Source organism: Ipomoea triloba, chromosome 1, assembly GCF_003576645.1.
Source record: "Ipomoea triloba cultivar NCNSP0323 chromosome 1, ASM357664v1".
NCBI lineage: Eukaryota > Viridiplantae > Streptophyta > Magnoliopsida > Solanales > Convolvulaceae > Ipomoea > Ipomoea triloba.
In genome coordinates, this window is record NC_044916.1 from 12,147,487 (window position 1) to 12,163,614 (window position 16,128).

Consider the following 16,128-nt stretch of genomic DNA (forward strand, 5'->3'; position numbering starts at 1 on the left):
CCAAAATAGTGCCATGAAAACGGGGTTGTGGGAGAGCAATACAAGCGTCGTGTTGCTAGGCAAAGCAGCCTGAATGCTGCACCCTAGATGGTGAAAGTCCAGTAGCCGAAAGCATCACTAGCTTACGCTCTGACCCGAGTAGCATGGGGCACGTGGAATCCCGTGTGAATCAGCAAGGACCACCTTGCAAGGCTAAATACTCCTGGATGACCGATAGCGAAGTAGTACCGTGGGGGAAGGGTGAAAAGAACCCCCAGCGGAGAGTGAAATAGAACATGAAACCGTAAGCTCCCAAGCAGTGGGAGGAGCCTGGGCTCTGACCGCGTGCCTGTTGAAGAATGAGCCGGCGACTCATAGGCAGTGGCTTGGTTTAGGGAACCCACCGGAGCCATAGCGAAAGCGAGTCTTCATAGGGCAATTGTCACCCAGAGTATCATTTTACATTTTTCAATTTACCATTTTGACTTTTTCAAATTTCTAAACTATTAATGAGGTAAATATAATTGTACTTTGTACAAATAACACATACTTTGGAAGGACAAAATTAAAAATTTTATAACATTTGTTTTGTTGCATTAAAAATCGTGCAAAAAGCAAACGTGACAAGGAATTAGGGACGGAGGGAGTATCTATATTCTATAGTAACATATTATAATGTATTTGAAAAATATTGCAATTTAATAGAAAATACATATATGCTTGATTCTAGTCAATCAAAATTATGGTAACATAAAATAGAATGTGGGGCCACATTAAATTAGGATATGAAATGACGGGGTCCATTCGAAATTTCCCTAAAAATCAAAGACAGAAATGAAAAATGGAGGCCCCTCCATTGCAAAATCTCCGACCAAACAAACCCTAGGATGACATTTCCAGCCAAACATGAAAAGTGTGGTCTTATCCCAAGATTACCCTATTCCTACACCTCCTAGCGCTTATCTGCGTTGAACAACAGGTACCCTTCTCTATCAAATACTCCGTATTGCAACGTACTCCTTCACAGAACTATATTTCTCCTGCTCTCCTTTTTTTTTTTTCTTTTCCTTTAAATTTAAATTAAAGAAAAAAAAGAACATTCTTTTCTGCCCATATTTGATCGTAACTGTTGAATCTGGGTTTTCAGTTTCTTTAAGGGTGTAATGTAATGTATGTGATGGCATTTTGTGCAATCTTCTGCGGTTGAAGTGATTAGTAGTTGGAATTCTTTGTAATTAATGGATCTGAGATTGGGTTTGAAAGTAAAGGGGATTTCAAGATTGGATTTTGGCTTCTTGGAGGGGAAAAAAGAGATGAAGTGGATTGAATTGATGAGAATTTGGAACGGATAGAATGGAATTTGGTTCCAACTGTGGATAAATCATACTAAAGAATTTGATTCCTCAAAAAGCTTGGTGCTTTTATGAGTTATACTTAGGGGAATCAAATGTGAGGATGAGAACTGTGGGTGTGCTTAAAATGAGAATAAGAAAGTTGTGAGTTTGATCAAATTTTGAGATATTTCCCAAGTGTTTGATGTTTTTGGTTGAAGTTCTATTAGTGGCATGAGAAACAAGACTTAAGTATCTAAAACTTAAAGAACAAATTGCTCTTAGTTTCTTATTGATCCTAAGACTTTTGGAGTTGATTTTAGTGAGGTTTTCTCTGGGCTCTGATTTATCATTGACAGAACCACTTTGAAAGTTTAATGTACTTTGAAGGCTTAGGATGAATAAGGAGCTTATTGATTCCTAGAGAAAGTTATTTCTTGAACTGAAACTATGATTTATGTACTTTCACCATTGTTTCTTGACTATTTGCTCATTCAAGCCCCTTAATGACAATGACTTTCCCCTGAATATCAGGATTCCATGTGGTTGAACAACCAACATGTTTTAAATGAAACGGATGGAACTAGTTGCAAAATGAGATCATGAGAGTAGTCTAAGATTGGGAGAGGTATTAAAGCCATTAAGATGAAAATTTACTAATTTAGTCTCTCTTAAGTACCTCTCTAAATATACAAATATTATTGAATCTGATGAATTTCCTTAGACCTTATTCATTATGAATTCTCCGCATAAAAGGAAAAGAGAAAAATATTGGAAGGGAAAAGGTCAAAAGGGGGAATGATTTCATGGTAGGATATGGTGATAATAGATATGGCCTTCATGCAATTGGAAATAAAAGAGGGAATAGGGAAGGTTGCGGTTGTTCCACTTAGTGGTCCTAGTCTCCTAGAAAGGAAAATGCAGTGTGCCCTGTTGCGTTGGGCAGGGCAACGTGGGCAACTGCGGGTCCTACCTGCTAAAACTATTGTGTTTTGCTTTAGGTCGAGTGTGTTTTTCTTTTTCAGCCGAAACCAGAAAGAGCATTGAGATTATTATGATCCTAACGCACTAAACTCGGTGTCAAACCCACCATTTTGTGTCCGGCACCCTGCCCTTTTAATGTCGAGTAGTGTCAAACTAATGAAGCAATTCAGTTGCGAATAAAATTTACGTGCCTTCCTTCTCATCTTAAAATATGTCAGGGGAGCCATGGAAGACGATTCTTCTAGCAGCAGCGAAACTTTGAGATCTAACTGGACACATGCCATGGACGAGTATTTTATTGAACTTTTACTGGATCAAGTACAGAAAGGGAACAGGACCAGTACTTCATTTAGCAAGCAGGCCTGGCTAGAGATGATTGCACTCTTTAGCGATAAATATAAATGCAAGCATGATACGGATGTTTTGAAAAACCGGTACAAACACTTGAGGAAACAGTATCATAACACAAAGATTCTTGTGCAGAATGAATTTATTTGGGATGATAATAGACAGATGGTAACCGGTAATGATGAGAAATGGGATGATTATATCAAGGTACAAATTTCAAACAAAAATTTTCAAATCATCTTAAGATTGCACATTATATACTTGTATCCTTTGCTGTGTGTGTAGGCCCACCCTGAAATGGAACCGTATAGAACAAAAGTTGTGCCTTACTACAATGAACTGCGCATTATATTTGGGCATACAGTTGCTGACGGAAGATACAGCCTTTCATGCTTTGATATTGACTTTGAGAATGAAGGTATAATGCTCTCAATCGCACGAGTTTGACACTATTTTTCAGTTCTGATTCCATCTTTTATTCTTTTGTGTGGCATCCCTAGTGAAAATATTGGAGGATAATATCCCTACCAAAGACGATGCTAAAAAGATCGATTGGTCCGAGACAATGGAGCAGCATTTTATTCAACTTATGCTGGAGCAGGTGCAGAAAGGGAATAAATTAAACCGTACTTTCAAGAACAAAGCATGGATCCACATGATTACAGCCTTTAACACAGCATTCGGGTTTCAGTATGGTAAAGTAGTGTTGAAAACTCGTTTCAATCTTCTAAGAAGGCAATATTTTGCGGTAAAATATCTTCTGAGTCAAGATGGGTTTACGTGGCATGAGAGACATCAGATGGTAGTGGCCGAAGATCGCGTCTGGAAGAAAGTCATTAAGGTAGGAACTCTTCTTCCTCACTATCTGATATGCTATGCTATGCTTGCCCCTAGACTAGTTTCACACATTGTTTTAGCGCAGGCACAACAATATTTTCGGAGGTACAGAAACAAATCGCTGTCCTTCTACAAAGACATGTCCATCATATGCGGGAATGAAACTCCAACCTTTCAGTATGGATACCCCTTTGTAAAAGCTGGTGAATTTTCTGTCCCGATTATCCAGACAACCGGAAAGGAGGCTAATTTTAGGAATGTGGAAGAGATTCTGGAGGACGACGAGAGAGAAGAGAAGAAATGTCGGTATGATACAGATACTAAAGAAGCCTGTGAGGGGTCATCTGAAATGAATGAAGAGACAGAAATAGAAATAGGTATGGAAGATGCCATGCAGGAAATGGTAGCAGCTGTAACAGCACTAACAAAGAAAGAGAAGAACACTTTGTTGATAGAAGATGTGATTTATATACTACAAGCTATGCCAGACATGGATGGTGATGATGATCTATTGCTTGATGCATGTGACTTCCTTGAAGATGATAATAAAGCAAAGGTGTTTCTGGCATTGGATCCTGGTTTGAGAAAGAAATGGTTACTGAGGAAACTGCGCCCACAGTAACAAGTTCTATTGTAAAGTAAATCCCTTTCTTTGATCATTATTTTTTGTGAATAGTAGACAAGTTATAGTGCTGCATATTTTGTTTATTTGCTTCTTCTTTTTTGTTTTGTTTTTGTTTTTGATAACAAGGGGAGCCTACAACCTTTTACGGTGAGTAAATTTCGCATTGTGATCATAGTCGATAAAGGACCATAAGTAAACCAGTCTAAGTTATCCATAGCTGACCGACTCAAACCAAAAAGGCAAGAATTCAAATTCGTGACCTTGTGGTGATTTCTTGTCATCTTGGTTGAGGTTACCCTCATATTTGCTTTCTTTCTTCTTATTATACTTGATGACTTGTGGATTGTTATACCTTCTTACCATACTTGATAACTTGTGGATTGTTATACCATGGAGCAAGGTCCATCTTAAATTTTGGACCCTAGTCCAAAAATTTTGTATGGAATAAATATATTATATACTTGCAATTATGTATCTGTAATTGCCATTTATTTACAGATTCATAAACGGTTAATTGCAAGTACAAAATATGTTAAAACTGTAAACACAATCCAAAGTGCACAAAATATGCCGACTGCAGGTTAGTTCGATCAAGGTCACAAGGCAAGATAGACCTGGCCTATGGTTAATTTGCCCTTGTCTACTAATGACCAAGTCAGCCTTTAAGCCTACACTTCAGCTGCATATTTTCTGGGAACTTCTCTTGGGCAAAAAGAAAAGAAGATTTTCAACATTCACTTCTCTCTCAGTAAGAGATTAATAACAATGGGGATCCAAAACTGAGCCAACAAAATACACTATTAAGCTTGTCAAGAGAATGAATGTATATACAGTTTTCCCAGAAACACTTCCTGGGATCAAGTCATTTTCAAAAAATGTGTGAATTCCTAAAAGCCATCAGCTGTGTATAACATGAGTGTTCTAATCTAAGCTTGGCTTAAAATTCCAGTTTCATGTTGGTGTGAAACATATAAAGGAAGGGTATCTTATGTACACGAAACTAAGAACCCGAGTTTTTCGACAAGTTGAAATTGAAACTTGACATGGGACCAAATGTAACAACACCGAGGCAGAAATTTCGCTACAAGCAAAATGACGAAAAAAAGGAGCGTCTTTATATCTTAAACCCTCCTGTAAAAGAGAACATACGCAGCTGACGTCTTTATCTTATCCTCCATAATTGCAGAGACATGAGCGTCATCAAACTCGTACCACCTATTATGTCCATGCTGCAACAGAAAGGGAGTATTTAGCTGGCCGGCCATCACACTAGAAGCATTGGTGGGAAAAAAGTCGTATACAAGTCTAACAAAAGAATATCAAAAGCAAACTCTTCTGTTTCATTTCTACTAGTTTAATAGGTTAAGTACCCATTTCATATATTAATACAAATTTAACAAGGAAAGAAAGATGTAATTCAAAACAATAAAGGGACAAACTCAAAAATTTTCATGAAGTGCCTTTAAAGGGAAGTGTCGGTAAGGGTCTATGTGACTATTTGAGTAAAATAAGGGTGTGTTTGGAAGTTTCCCGTGTTTAACAAGGAAAATTTAAAGTCAATGGAAAACAATGGGTTGGTCAATGGAAAATAGCTAACATATTCAAGAAAATGACTTTCCCATTTTTTTGGGGGAAGTCACTCTCCGTTTGCAGCAGTGGAGCAACCAATCACCCCCGCCGTCGTCACCACCACCACCCCCAACCACCACCATCACCCCACCAATGCACCACCCTCACAAACCACCACCACCACCCCCATCCACCTCCCCCACCACCCACCTCCACCGCCACTACCAACCCACACACCACCATCCACCTCCCCCACCACCACTACCAACCAAACATTGGAAAAGAAAATGTTTTCTGGAAAATGAATCATTTTTCAAAAAACATTTTCCAAAAGTCATTTTCCTGCTTTCTAAACGCACCCTAAGAGAACAACATTCTAGGACCTTCTTACAAAATAGTATACTCCATATATATTAAACCCAACAAAAGATGTTGCTATGTGTAGACTAGCAACAAAGTGGCCTATACTACAGAACAATGATGAGAATATAACTGGAAAAAAACGTATATATGTTACCCCAAATTGATTCAATAGAAGCAATTCATGAAATATGAGAAATTCTTGGCAAGGAAACTTACTTGGACATATGCAGTATAATGACCATAACCCATTCCTCCATAGTGATTACTTACAGCATACAACTTGTAGCGATGGTCTATTTCATCACTCTTGTGAAGAATATAACTTGAAAGATCAAAATCATCAATTGGAAAATCCACATACAAATCCAGCTTGTTTTTGAGAAACCGGTTGTAGGAAAACCTCTTCAAGTGAATGACCAGAATTTCTGGCAGTCTCCAAAGGTCCAGCTTTTTACTGGCTTGCCGAGGCCTTTTGCAATTAGGGCAGTTCCTACCAATTGATTAAAAACAAAGTTGTTCAGATGCTAAAAAGGCACAATAATAGCAATAACATGCAAGTCCTGAAACTAAAATAACAGCAAAAGTAAAAGAATGAAAAGAAAGATAGAATATGGTCCAAAGCTGACAAACTAAATGTTTTAGGGATCTACATTTTTACTTGTCAAGTGCATGGAGGAAGAATGAAGAATTATACTTTAATTTTTATAGTTAAGTCATAATGCAAGAGGAAAGATGCTAACAAGGCAAGTGCCAAGTGGGTTGATGGAATTTAACACCAGAGTGCAGTTAAGAAGCAAACCACATGTCCTCGGGACCCAGAGGCTCCTCCTTTAAGAAGGCATCAAGGCATTTATAAAGTGAAACAGACTCTGGTGGCTTTCCTCCATCCAATGCAGAATTACATACTTCTGACAAGGTGCTAAGACGGGCGGTATCATAGACATCGACCATTCTCTCAGGCCAGGTAACAAGCATATTTACAGGCTCATATGAGTTTGAGACTGGCACAGGTTCATCCATTGATAAAAGGATCTTATTTTCCAAGTAAAACTGGAAGTCACCAGCCAATAATGAGTCATCTTTGAATTCATTCTTCAAATTTGAATCTCCATTGGGCATCACATCCATCATTTCAGAATCATGGTTTGTGCTATTCTGTGCATCATTGTAATCACTTGGCGAATCTTCTTCTTGAACTAAAAAGGGGCTTAGCAACCTTTCGTATTGTTTGTGAATTGCAGATCCACTGGAAAAGTCAGATATCCTTGTAACAAGGGGAGTGCCAAGTTTCTTGTGAGAGCCATGAACAATTGATCTAGTATGGAAAAAAGACGCAAGTGAATTACAGGAAAGATCTACAAAGACAAACTTCCACAATGATTAGAGAAAAATGTGCTACTTTAAAGATAGAAAAGAATGTTCATAATTCTGAAACACTTCAAAACAATTAAGCACAGACATGCTAAAATTAAAGAGATGAACCACAAAAGTTTACTTTTCCTTGCATTGATGCTGGAAGACAACTAAACGAGATCCATCATCATCTTTTGGCAATCGATAGGCAACAAGGGTGTCATCATCTCTAACTAGCTCTATAGAATCAGTAGGATCATCTAGAAAACGAATAATAGAACTTCCATATATCTGCAGGTAATGAGAAAGTTTGAGGCACAGGTAAAAGAGTTGAATAATGAAATCATGAGACTGAAGTACTAAACGAAAAATTTTAAGTCTATCAATGCCCTAGTTCAAGAAACAGTCAATCACCTAATTAAATCAAGTAATCAATATCTACAAGTTGTGGTTTCTTATGACCAAATATTTTGTTTCTCTAGCACTTAAATTTTACCTAAGGTATTGTTTGTGAATCATGAACACTCCATTAAAGTTTCCATGAAGGTTTATACTTTCAAGCATTCCTGGAGAGACCCATTAAATGGAAAGTTCATGAACAATGGCTTAAACAAACTTCATCTTAAGATTTGCACTTTCACAACCTTAAGTGTTGGAATGATGATGGGTTTCCTCACACTTAACAAAAAAATGTAGGTGTCTATGGTTTGCACCAATTTTGACGTTTTCAATTAAATACTATTTGCAAATTAAAGTGTAAAATCCCAAAAAACTAACAAAGTGACATTAAAACATAGTCAATCCCTATAACTTGTAAGAAGGGGTAATTTAATTTTGCTAAAGCATACCTCAGCCACAAGAAGTGTCTCTTCATCACTCAAAGAACATTTAGAGATCAATGTTTCAACAAGATCCTTAGAGCGTCCATATTTTGGCACAGTTACTGTAACTGGAAATGGCATAGTGGTCCCTTCACTGCTGAACACTGTCAAAGTCATTGTGCGCATTGTTGTCGATGGAAGCGGCAATGATAAATACATGAATGGATCAAATGTGACAGATGACTTCTTACAAACAGGACAGACCAACTTTGACCGATACTGACCCTATCATCAAAAGAAGATTTGTAAGATATAACAGGTAAAGCAACTCCCTCGCAAAGTAGGAAAAAGACTCACTTGGCACAGATTAATTATGACAGAATCATTGCGAGATAGATGATTTGACCAGTGCTCATCTGCCACCTCTTCATCTGGGCGATCATCTTCTTCCTTGGTTTCTATATCAGGTTTGTGTTTGACACGATTGATATCTTCATGCAGTCCATCCAACAGAAAGGCAAGAAATTCCTAGAGTGTGCACATGAAGGGCATAGTCCAAAATTGTGTTTTGTGGAGGTATAACTCAAAAGTTTCAAAGAATGAAAAGGACTTCACTAACTTGGGAGTCATGTTGATTATAGCCACTAAATTGAGGAGCAAAACTAGCGATTGTTGACTTGAACATCTCAGGATAAACAGTTGTTGCTCCAGGAGCCCAAAGCTTTCGTAGCAAGTCACCAAATGCTAGAGCCAGCTTCCCCTGTTCAAGAAGTCCAATGTCAGACACATGGAGGGAATGCCTATATACACACACAAGGCATAACAATAAACAATCTTCCATTGAACCTTTCTACGTATAACAGTTAAATTTGACAATTTCAAAGACAACTTACAAACTCTTTTCCATTTTTTTGCAAGTCATACAAATATTTATACACATGTTTTAAATATATGGCAGCAAAAAGAGTTACATACTTTCATGCCCAAAGGATTTTCAAAATTCAGATCTTTTTTAAAGTCTCCAAGGAAGTAATCAACAAGCTTTGGAGTGTGCACCATACACTGAAGAGCACTGTTCATGAAGCAGGTGTTTCCAAGGTTACCCAATCCAGTCAAGCCCAGAGCACAAGCACTATTTTTGCTGCTACCAATTACGAAATTTCCATTAACTCCAGAATAACACATAATAGCATCAGTGCTGGCACTACTCTTTGACGAACTACAGTGTTCAGATGTCATTTCCTCTTTTCTGCTTCCTTTTCTATCATTATTGCATGGCAATTCATAGACCTTTAACTCCAGAAGAATCTGTAGGCATCTCAAAGAGACAAGCATAGCCATTAAAACAAGCTAATGCTATTAAAATACATAGAAAATCATGAAATAGTGACAAAAGCAGTCACCTTCAAGATTAGGCAATTCAATATCATATCATTTTGTTCAATTAGTTAGTTTGGTAAGCCTTGTTGTATTATTTTGGTTATCTTATAGGTCACATCTCAAGGATAACAAAATTACCTCTTCATTAAGTTGGCCAGAATTGCTCAATAACTTCCTGTTGTTCAACACAAATTGGATAGTTTGTCCAGAAAAATCCCAGATATGAAACTGTCAGAAAAATGAATCAGCATCTCAATATATAAGAAAATTCCTGATATGTCAATAAAATAATATCATATATCTCACCAAGTCTGGTGTGTCGCAGAATATACCGCAGGCTCTATCAAACACTCCAACTTCATTGTCCTTTAGAACATAAACAGAATGTAAGATACAAAAGTGAGAATAATGATCTCTAAAAAGCTTCACATGGAGAGTATGGTACATGTGAATTGATTGTAGTCTACATATACATCAGCATACACTACAACAAAGGCATGTTTAGAAAAATGTGAAAATAAAGAATAAAGAAACACTGATTTTGGAGGCTTTTAAACTATATTTTATCCATCTTCACACTTTAGCCCTTTATTCTTTATCCCAAGTTGTAACATATTTTTCTGGGAGTGTTTACTAAGCAGCATATTTGAACAGTATTAGTATGGAGATCAGATCTTGCAAAAGCATCACACCAGTAATTAAACCGTTAGTGTCATTCTCTTCTACACTTGTTGAAATTGAGGGATTGAAAAGCCTGCCGAGTGTTCGAATAGCCGTCATACATCAATTAGCGGAAGCAAATTATGCGAGAAACCAAAGATCCTATATTTATAGGAACATTGGGGTAAGCCCACTCCTAGGAATACAAAAACAAGCTCACTCCAGATAGGAATAGGACTAAGGTTTCCTATTAGTCAATATTCAATAATACCATTTCTTTTAGCATTTAAAGTATTGATGGTTAGAGACTAAAGGAAGAAAGATGGCCTATATCATTTACTAAAATCAAGAGGCAAAAACTTAATTTACCTATTACCCCTTTGTCTATATCAGCCAATTTGTTAATGAAGCCAGGTTTTTAGACTCTTCCCACCAAAGTTATTACATGGATAGGAATAGATCAAGAACGGTACAATACGGTAGAAGCCATTTTTAGTCCACATTTAAAAAAAAAAAAATCCCCAAGAAATGGTTAGCATAATAGCAGTAGCAGTAGTTGATAGGTGGTGGCAGTGGTGGTTGTAGTAGAGTTCACATATGTCAAAAAGCAAATCCATGTGAAAACAATGATATGGTAGCCATAAAATAATTGCTAGCATATAGTGATTAACTAACCAAAGAGTGAAACCCCATATCATTATTACTCTCCTCTCCCTTCCTTTTTCTCCTCAGCTACACCAATAATCACCTGGAAAACAGTGGAGCTAGAAAGGTACGGTTTTCCACTTCATTAAGGACTACGTGTTGTCCAACTAAAAGTATATGGCCTCTTCCCCCCCCCCCCCTAGAAACCCCAAAAGTCATTCACTTTAACACCTACAACCCCCAGAAGTTATCAAATTGACTCTTGAGTTATTCTTTGTAATGGGTGGAACAATACAGTCCATCATTCTTCCAAATCATCAATCACTAAGTAATCATTTGACCATTGGTATTTTATTATTAATAAGTAAAATTACAGCACATTTAATACAATTAATCCCTTAATGGCATACTGCAACTAAGCATTTGTCATGATTCAGATAATTAAAGCAGAGAGTTAAAGGGGTTGAACAGGAGAAAGTAGGTGGAATAAATTTATGAATGAACCTTTAGGCTAATTCTTATAGCCAAAGAATTTGTTTTCGAAATATACAATAATCTGATATGTAAAGAGAACAAGTCGTGCAGGGTATCATCTGGGGCTAGGAAACCTCCCACATTCTTCATATCAAAATGCCTACAAGGAAAATGAAAATAAAAATGAAGGTCAGGGGATATTCTACTATTCTAGTCCCACCAATCACTAGCTCCAGAAGATAGTCCAAGAATAAGGCATTTCATAGAAAAGTCCATATGCAAGTATCTAGCTTTAAAATTTATTTTTAAAAACTAGAAGGAAAAAAATCAGACTTCAAGGAACATTCCTAGTGGACTGCAAACATAGATTTCAAAATCAAAGAAAAACGAATATATACTTTCTAATTTTTTGTGCCACATTAACATAGTCGGGGGATCACAATTCAGCATACTGATTCTCCGTTACTCAAGTCATCCATAAGGATTAAGGAATAGTAATCAACTTATCATTAGAGGAAAACAGAAAGAAATTGTGGTCACTGAAGCACCAATCATGCAAACAGGTAACTGTAGTTGCTATGTTATATTATATTATCCTATCAACTCCCCTCCCCAAACATTCCTTCAACTCTTTCCTCTTTTACTTAGCATTGCTATTCTGAAGTAGAGTATTATCCAATCATACTGTTCTTCTTAGTAGTCGGGTTCACAAATTCTAATAAACCAACCAGCTACGATTTCACCTTCATTGTTCAGGATGAATTGCGTACTGGACTAGTTCAGTGACATGGTCATATCACAAATACACTTCTTATAACAAAAGGTACCAAAATTCATCATATAAAAAATTACGAGAGCCAAATTCATTCTTACCATTTCATAGCTCTCAAGAACATCCATTCGGACACCAAGGCTAACGCCTTACCTGAAACACCTTCCTCATTATCCTCAGTCTCACCCTCCCTCTCCATATCCATATCCATATCCAAAACAATCTCTGTTTCAGTACTAGATTCACCAGGGAAAACATCTGAGCGCTTCAAAATTGCTGTTGCATTGTACAGAGTACCACTAATCTCACTCTCACTCACTTCACCACTACTACACAATCCCTCTTTAGCCTCACTCCACCACCTGGAAAGCAAAAACTTTAATCAAAACCCATTCAACCATATCATAAAAAAAATAAAATAAATAACACTAAAATCACCAGCCATCGCATCACCAATCCAGTTGAAACAACCAAAATAATGAAAACCCAAAAATCATAAATAAATAGAAGGGGCAGATCCATTTGGACCATTTAACCCTCTCATTTCCTTTTTTTAATACTATAAAAGTAAGTTTCACCCTCATTTCCATTCAACACTTAAATAATCAAACTCAACAAAAACCAACTACTCAGAACTCCGGAAATAACGCCAGAACATTAAAAATCATAAATTCTGATAACCCAGGAAATGAAAAAGGGAATTACCTGAAGGGGACTAGGAAGAGGGATTCAGGGTCGAGGTGGGATAGTTGTGGGGTGAAGTTAGAGAAGGACAAATCGAGGCCAAAGCCGGCGTCGTCATCGGAGGAGGAGAAGAGCCAAGATTCCATGATGGGGGAGAGGAAGTTTAGGGTTTTGGAGAGGAATCGACGGAGGAAAGGGAAGAGAATGGCGGATTTGATCCTGACGCTAGCGTAGAGAGAGGTGGCGAAAGTAAGGGCTGAGTGGCTCAGTCGTCTCAACTTACGACTCATCTAGAAACAAAGAAGAAATGAAACTTACCAATTTTTATTAGTCTTTCTATTTTTACCACTCCAACTAATTATTTCTTTCTTCTATTTAAATTCTTTTTCTCTTTTGATTCCATGAGTATTGTTTTGTTTTTATTTTTTTTTTTAATTTTTTTGTCCTTACCTATTGTTTCACTTCTTCTTTTTTTCCACTTTTAGCACATGGCATCAAAATATTTAAATTATTTTTGGTTAGCTTTTAAGGTTTGAATAAATTAACGACTGATTTATCTCCTTTGTAATTATTTACCAGTTAGGATTGCAAGACAGATACCACTTAGAGCGTACATTTAAAATGCAATTACGTATTTTCATAAATCAAAGAAATAAATTTTACGCATTTAGCGATTTTTTTTATATGATATAAAAATTCATAAATCTTATCCAGGGCCATTAATTAGGTCCAAGTTTGAGATGATCCAAGAAGTTATGCAAGCCATATGCAATATAGTGATTATTCAAGATGGGAACCATGGGTTTGAGAAAAATATAATGTCGATTGAAGGCTCATATGCACACTAGAAAATGGGAAATTAATTGATTTGAATTTATTTGATTTGCATAAATTATTTTTAAAAAATGATTATAGATAGTTTAGACATTTTTAAGGTATGTAAAGGGTTATTTTAAAGCTAAAAATGTATACTAGCAGTTGACCCGTGCGATGCACAGAATGAAAATATATCAAGTGAAATGAGAGATGGGAGAAAAAGAAAAAAAGATAAAACAATATTAATAATTAAATAAATTATAAATTATTAAAGACCTCTTTGTAAACTACATTAGTAGTAGAATTACAATTTTATTTTGATTCATCACATACTAAAATCTTTAGTCCGTCTGGTTGATTCACTCTTGATGCGGCAACATATGATTGGCGCGGCCATACACAAAAATTGGTTTCTTGAGTATCAAACCAACATTGGAAAGTGTCTGCCCTTGATTCTTGTTAATAGTTATTGCATATGACAGCATAAGTGGAAATTGTCTTCTGTTGAACTTGAAAGTAATCTTAGGTCTAGTGGAGTGATAGTCATTATAGCAATTATTACCTTAGTACCGGCATTAGAACCTGCCAATATTCTTCCTTCAATAACATGATTACATAATTTTGTTACCGCCAACCTAGTTCCATTGCATAAACCAAGAGTATGATCAATGTTTCTCATTAACATTACATGTGCCCCACTTTTAAAGTCAAAGAATGATTTGGAAGGCCGAATGCTCTTGATACACTCTCATTTGTACCTATTTTACTTGTGTTTTTATGTAGGTTTTATAGTTAATTGTGTGATAAAATGTTGTGTCCAATGCTTATTTCCTTGTTTTCATATTTAAAATGGTATAATGCTTGGTTTAGATGTTTTTGATGTGTTTAGAAGTGCATTAGAACCATTTGGGAGCAAAAGCCAATCCAAAGGAGCCAAAGAGTTGTAATTTCCGCTACCATGGCGACACCTCGGTAATTGGACCATATCTCAGTATAGGAATATCCAAATGAGGTGACTCTTGAACCATTGGAAAGAAGACTTCAAGTGCTACAACTCTTATGAAGACATCAAAGTGCGGTTCGAAAGGGAAAAGGGTCAAAATTAGGCTGCAAGTCGAAACTGTGTTGCAGGCAGATTCTCGACGCGTCTAGAATTTTCTCGACGCGTCGAGAGTTGGCAGAATGCCAAGATTTTGGTTCAGAAATATCTCGACGCGTCGAGAAATCGCAGATCTGAAATTTCTGCTACTCTGAAATGTCTGTTTTGCCCCCTCATTCTCCACCCACTATAAAAGCATCATTTTCTCTTCAAACCCTAAGCTTGGCTGCGGATTTTTGGACAAAGGAGAGCAAGAAAGGGAAGCTCTCATCTTCTCAAAGAGCTTGAAAGGAAAAATCAATTGGAGAAGAGAGATCAAAGAGAAGAGCTTGGAGGCATCATTCGGGAGAATTTCTTCCTCTCTTTTCTATTTTAATGCTTTATTGTATATTTGTTGAATCTATTTTAGTCATGATAGGCTAAGCTTTTATTTGGGATTTTTGGATTGATAAGTGTTTATGAACCTATGTGCCTAGTTCTTTAATTGCTTGAATGAAATATCTATTTGGATTTATTACTTGTGTTGTAATTGTGGCTTAATTTCTTGATGCTTGTAGTTAAGGATCCTAATTACTTGTTTCATTGCTAAATTTGTCTATGAATTAGAGCACCCACAATTGCACTTGATTCTAGTACCTCGAGAGATGACATGTTGATTAAGGGATTTATTGTGAATAGCTCACGAGAGTGAGTATTCCAATTGTGAATAGCCCACGAGAGTGGGTATTCCATTTATTGCTTGTTCTTGATTATATGTTGTGAATAACTCACGAGAGTGAGTATTCTAATTACCTTGTTTTGGGATTGAATTATGAGAGTAATCTTTCCCTTTTAGATTGCAATCATCCACACTTGTTGAACCCGAATGATTATTTCACTTTAGATTGGCACTAGGTGATTAAACACTTTGACACCCAAAAATCCCGCTCTTAATCTATTGTATATAAAAGTCCGTTTGTCTTGCTTCATTTATTTTGTTTTCATAATTATAGATGAATACCCATTGTTAACGTAGGAATAGCTTCTCGTGAATTAATTAGTAACTAGTGCTTGATACCCCGCTTCCCTGTGGATCGATAACCCCGGAATACTCCGGGTATTTGCTTGTACCTAAAAAAGGCTACGACCAAATTGGTATGTTATTTAGGAATTCTGGTGTATGCACATAAGCAAGAACTGAACTTGAACCATCTCCTTTATACGTTATGTCAGAACTCAAATATGTCTTTCCTTCACCTTCAGTTAAGTTAGACATATACTCATTTACTTCATTGACAACCTCTAATGTTAGTGCTAGAATTGCAATGTTCTTAAAACAACTTCCATCAATGTTTGCACCAGTAAAGTTGGGGAAAGTACTTTTAACAATAGAGAAAATAGAATCACCA

At 36.7% G+C, this 16,128-nt stretch overlaps 2 protein-coding genes across 4 annotated transcripts; one reads left to right on the plus strand and one right to left on the minus strand.

Moving 5' to 3' along the window:
• Window positions 1-853: 853 nt before the first annotated feature.
• LOC116017536 lies at window positions 854-4,260 on the plus strand. 2 transcript variants are annotated; one of them, XM_031258151.1, is made up of 5 exons: window positions 854-958; window positions 2,513-2,849; window positions 2,928-3,060; window positions 3,143-3,483; window positions 3,565-4,260. In XM_031258151.1, the coding sequence occupies exons 2-5, from the start codon at window positions 2,520-2,522 to the stop codon at window positions 4,099-4,101; spliced, it is 1,341 nt and encodes a 446-aa protein (XP_031114011.1). In that variant the 5' UTR covers window positions 854-958; window positions 2,513-2,519; the 3' UTR covers window positions 4,102-4,260. The 2 variants fall into 2 exon arrangements, with proteins under 2 accessions (XP_031114011.1, XP_031114017.1); XM_031258157.1 differs by lacking the exon at window positions 854-958 and having other exon boundaries at window positions 1,048-2,849.
• A 624-nt stretch (window positions 4,261-4,884) lies between these two features.
• LOC116023324 (ubiquitin carboxyl-terminal hydrolase 8-like) lies at window positions 4,885-13,130 on the minus strand. Of its 2 annotated transcripts, XM_031264318.1 has the most exons (13): window positions 12,847-13,130; window positions 12,243-12,503; window positions 11,400-11,529; window positions 9,897-9,956; window positions 9,729-9,818; window positions 9,186-9,518; window positions 8,830-8,970; window positions 8,568-8,738; window positions 8,238-8,495; window positions 7,532-7,680; window positions 6,836-7,351; window positions 6,253-6,526; window positions 4,885-5,333 (listed from the first exon to the last, which is right to left on the minus strand). In XM_031264318.1, the coding sequence occupies exons 1-13, from the start codon at window positions 13,113-13,115 to the stop codon at window positions 5,226-5,228; spliced, it is 2,760 nt and encodes a 919-aa protein (XP_031120178.1). In that variant the 5' UTR covers window positions 13,116-13,130; the 3' UTR covers window positions 4,885-5,225. The 2 variants fall into 2 exon arrangements, with proteins under 2 accessions (XP_031120178.1, XP_031120185.1); XM_031264325.1 differs by lacking the exon at window positions 4,885-5,333 and having other exon boundaries at window positions 6,385-6,526; window positions 6,777-7,351.
• Between the last annotated feature and the right edge of the window lie 2,998 nt (window positions 13,131-16,128).

Bases quoted from the DNA above. Each gene is read 5' to 3' on its own strand.
- LOC116023324 (XM_031264318.1), bottom strand. From the start codon at position 13,115: ATGAGTCGTAAGTTGAGACGACTGAGCCACTCAGCCCTTACTTTCGCC. The intron at 9,519-9,728 runs GTAATTTTGTTA...AGATGCCTACAG, and splicing joins CTGGCCAACTTAATGAAGAG to ATTCTTCTGGAGTTAAAGGT. The intron at 7,681-8,237 runs GTATGCTTTAGC...CATTACCTGCAG, and splicing joins AGACACTTCTTGTGGCTGAG to ATATATGGAAGTTCTATTAT.
- LOC116017536 (XM_031258151.1), top strand. From the start codon at position 2,520: ATGGAAGACGATTCTTCTAGCAGCAGCGAAACTTTGAGATCTAACTGG. The intron at 2,850-2,927 runs GTACAAATTTCA...CTGTGTGTGTAG, and splicing joins AATGGGATGATTATATCAAG to GCCCACCCTGAAATGGAACC. The intron at 3,061-3,142 runs GTATAATGCTCT...TGGCATCCCTAG, and splicing joins TATTGACTTTGAGAATGAAG to TGAAAATATTGGAGGATAAT.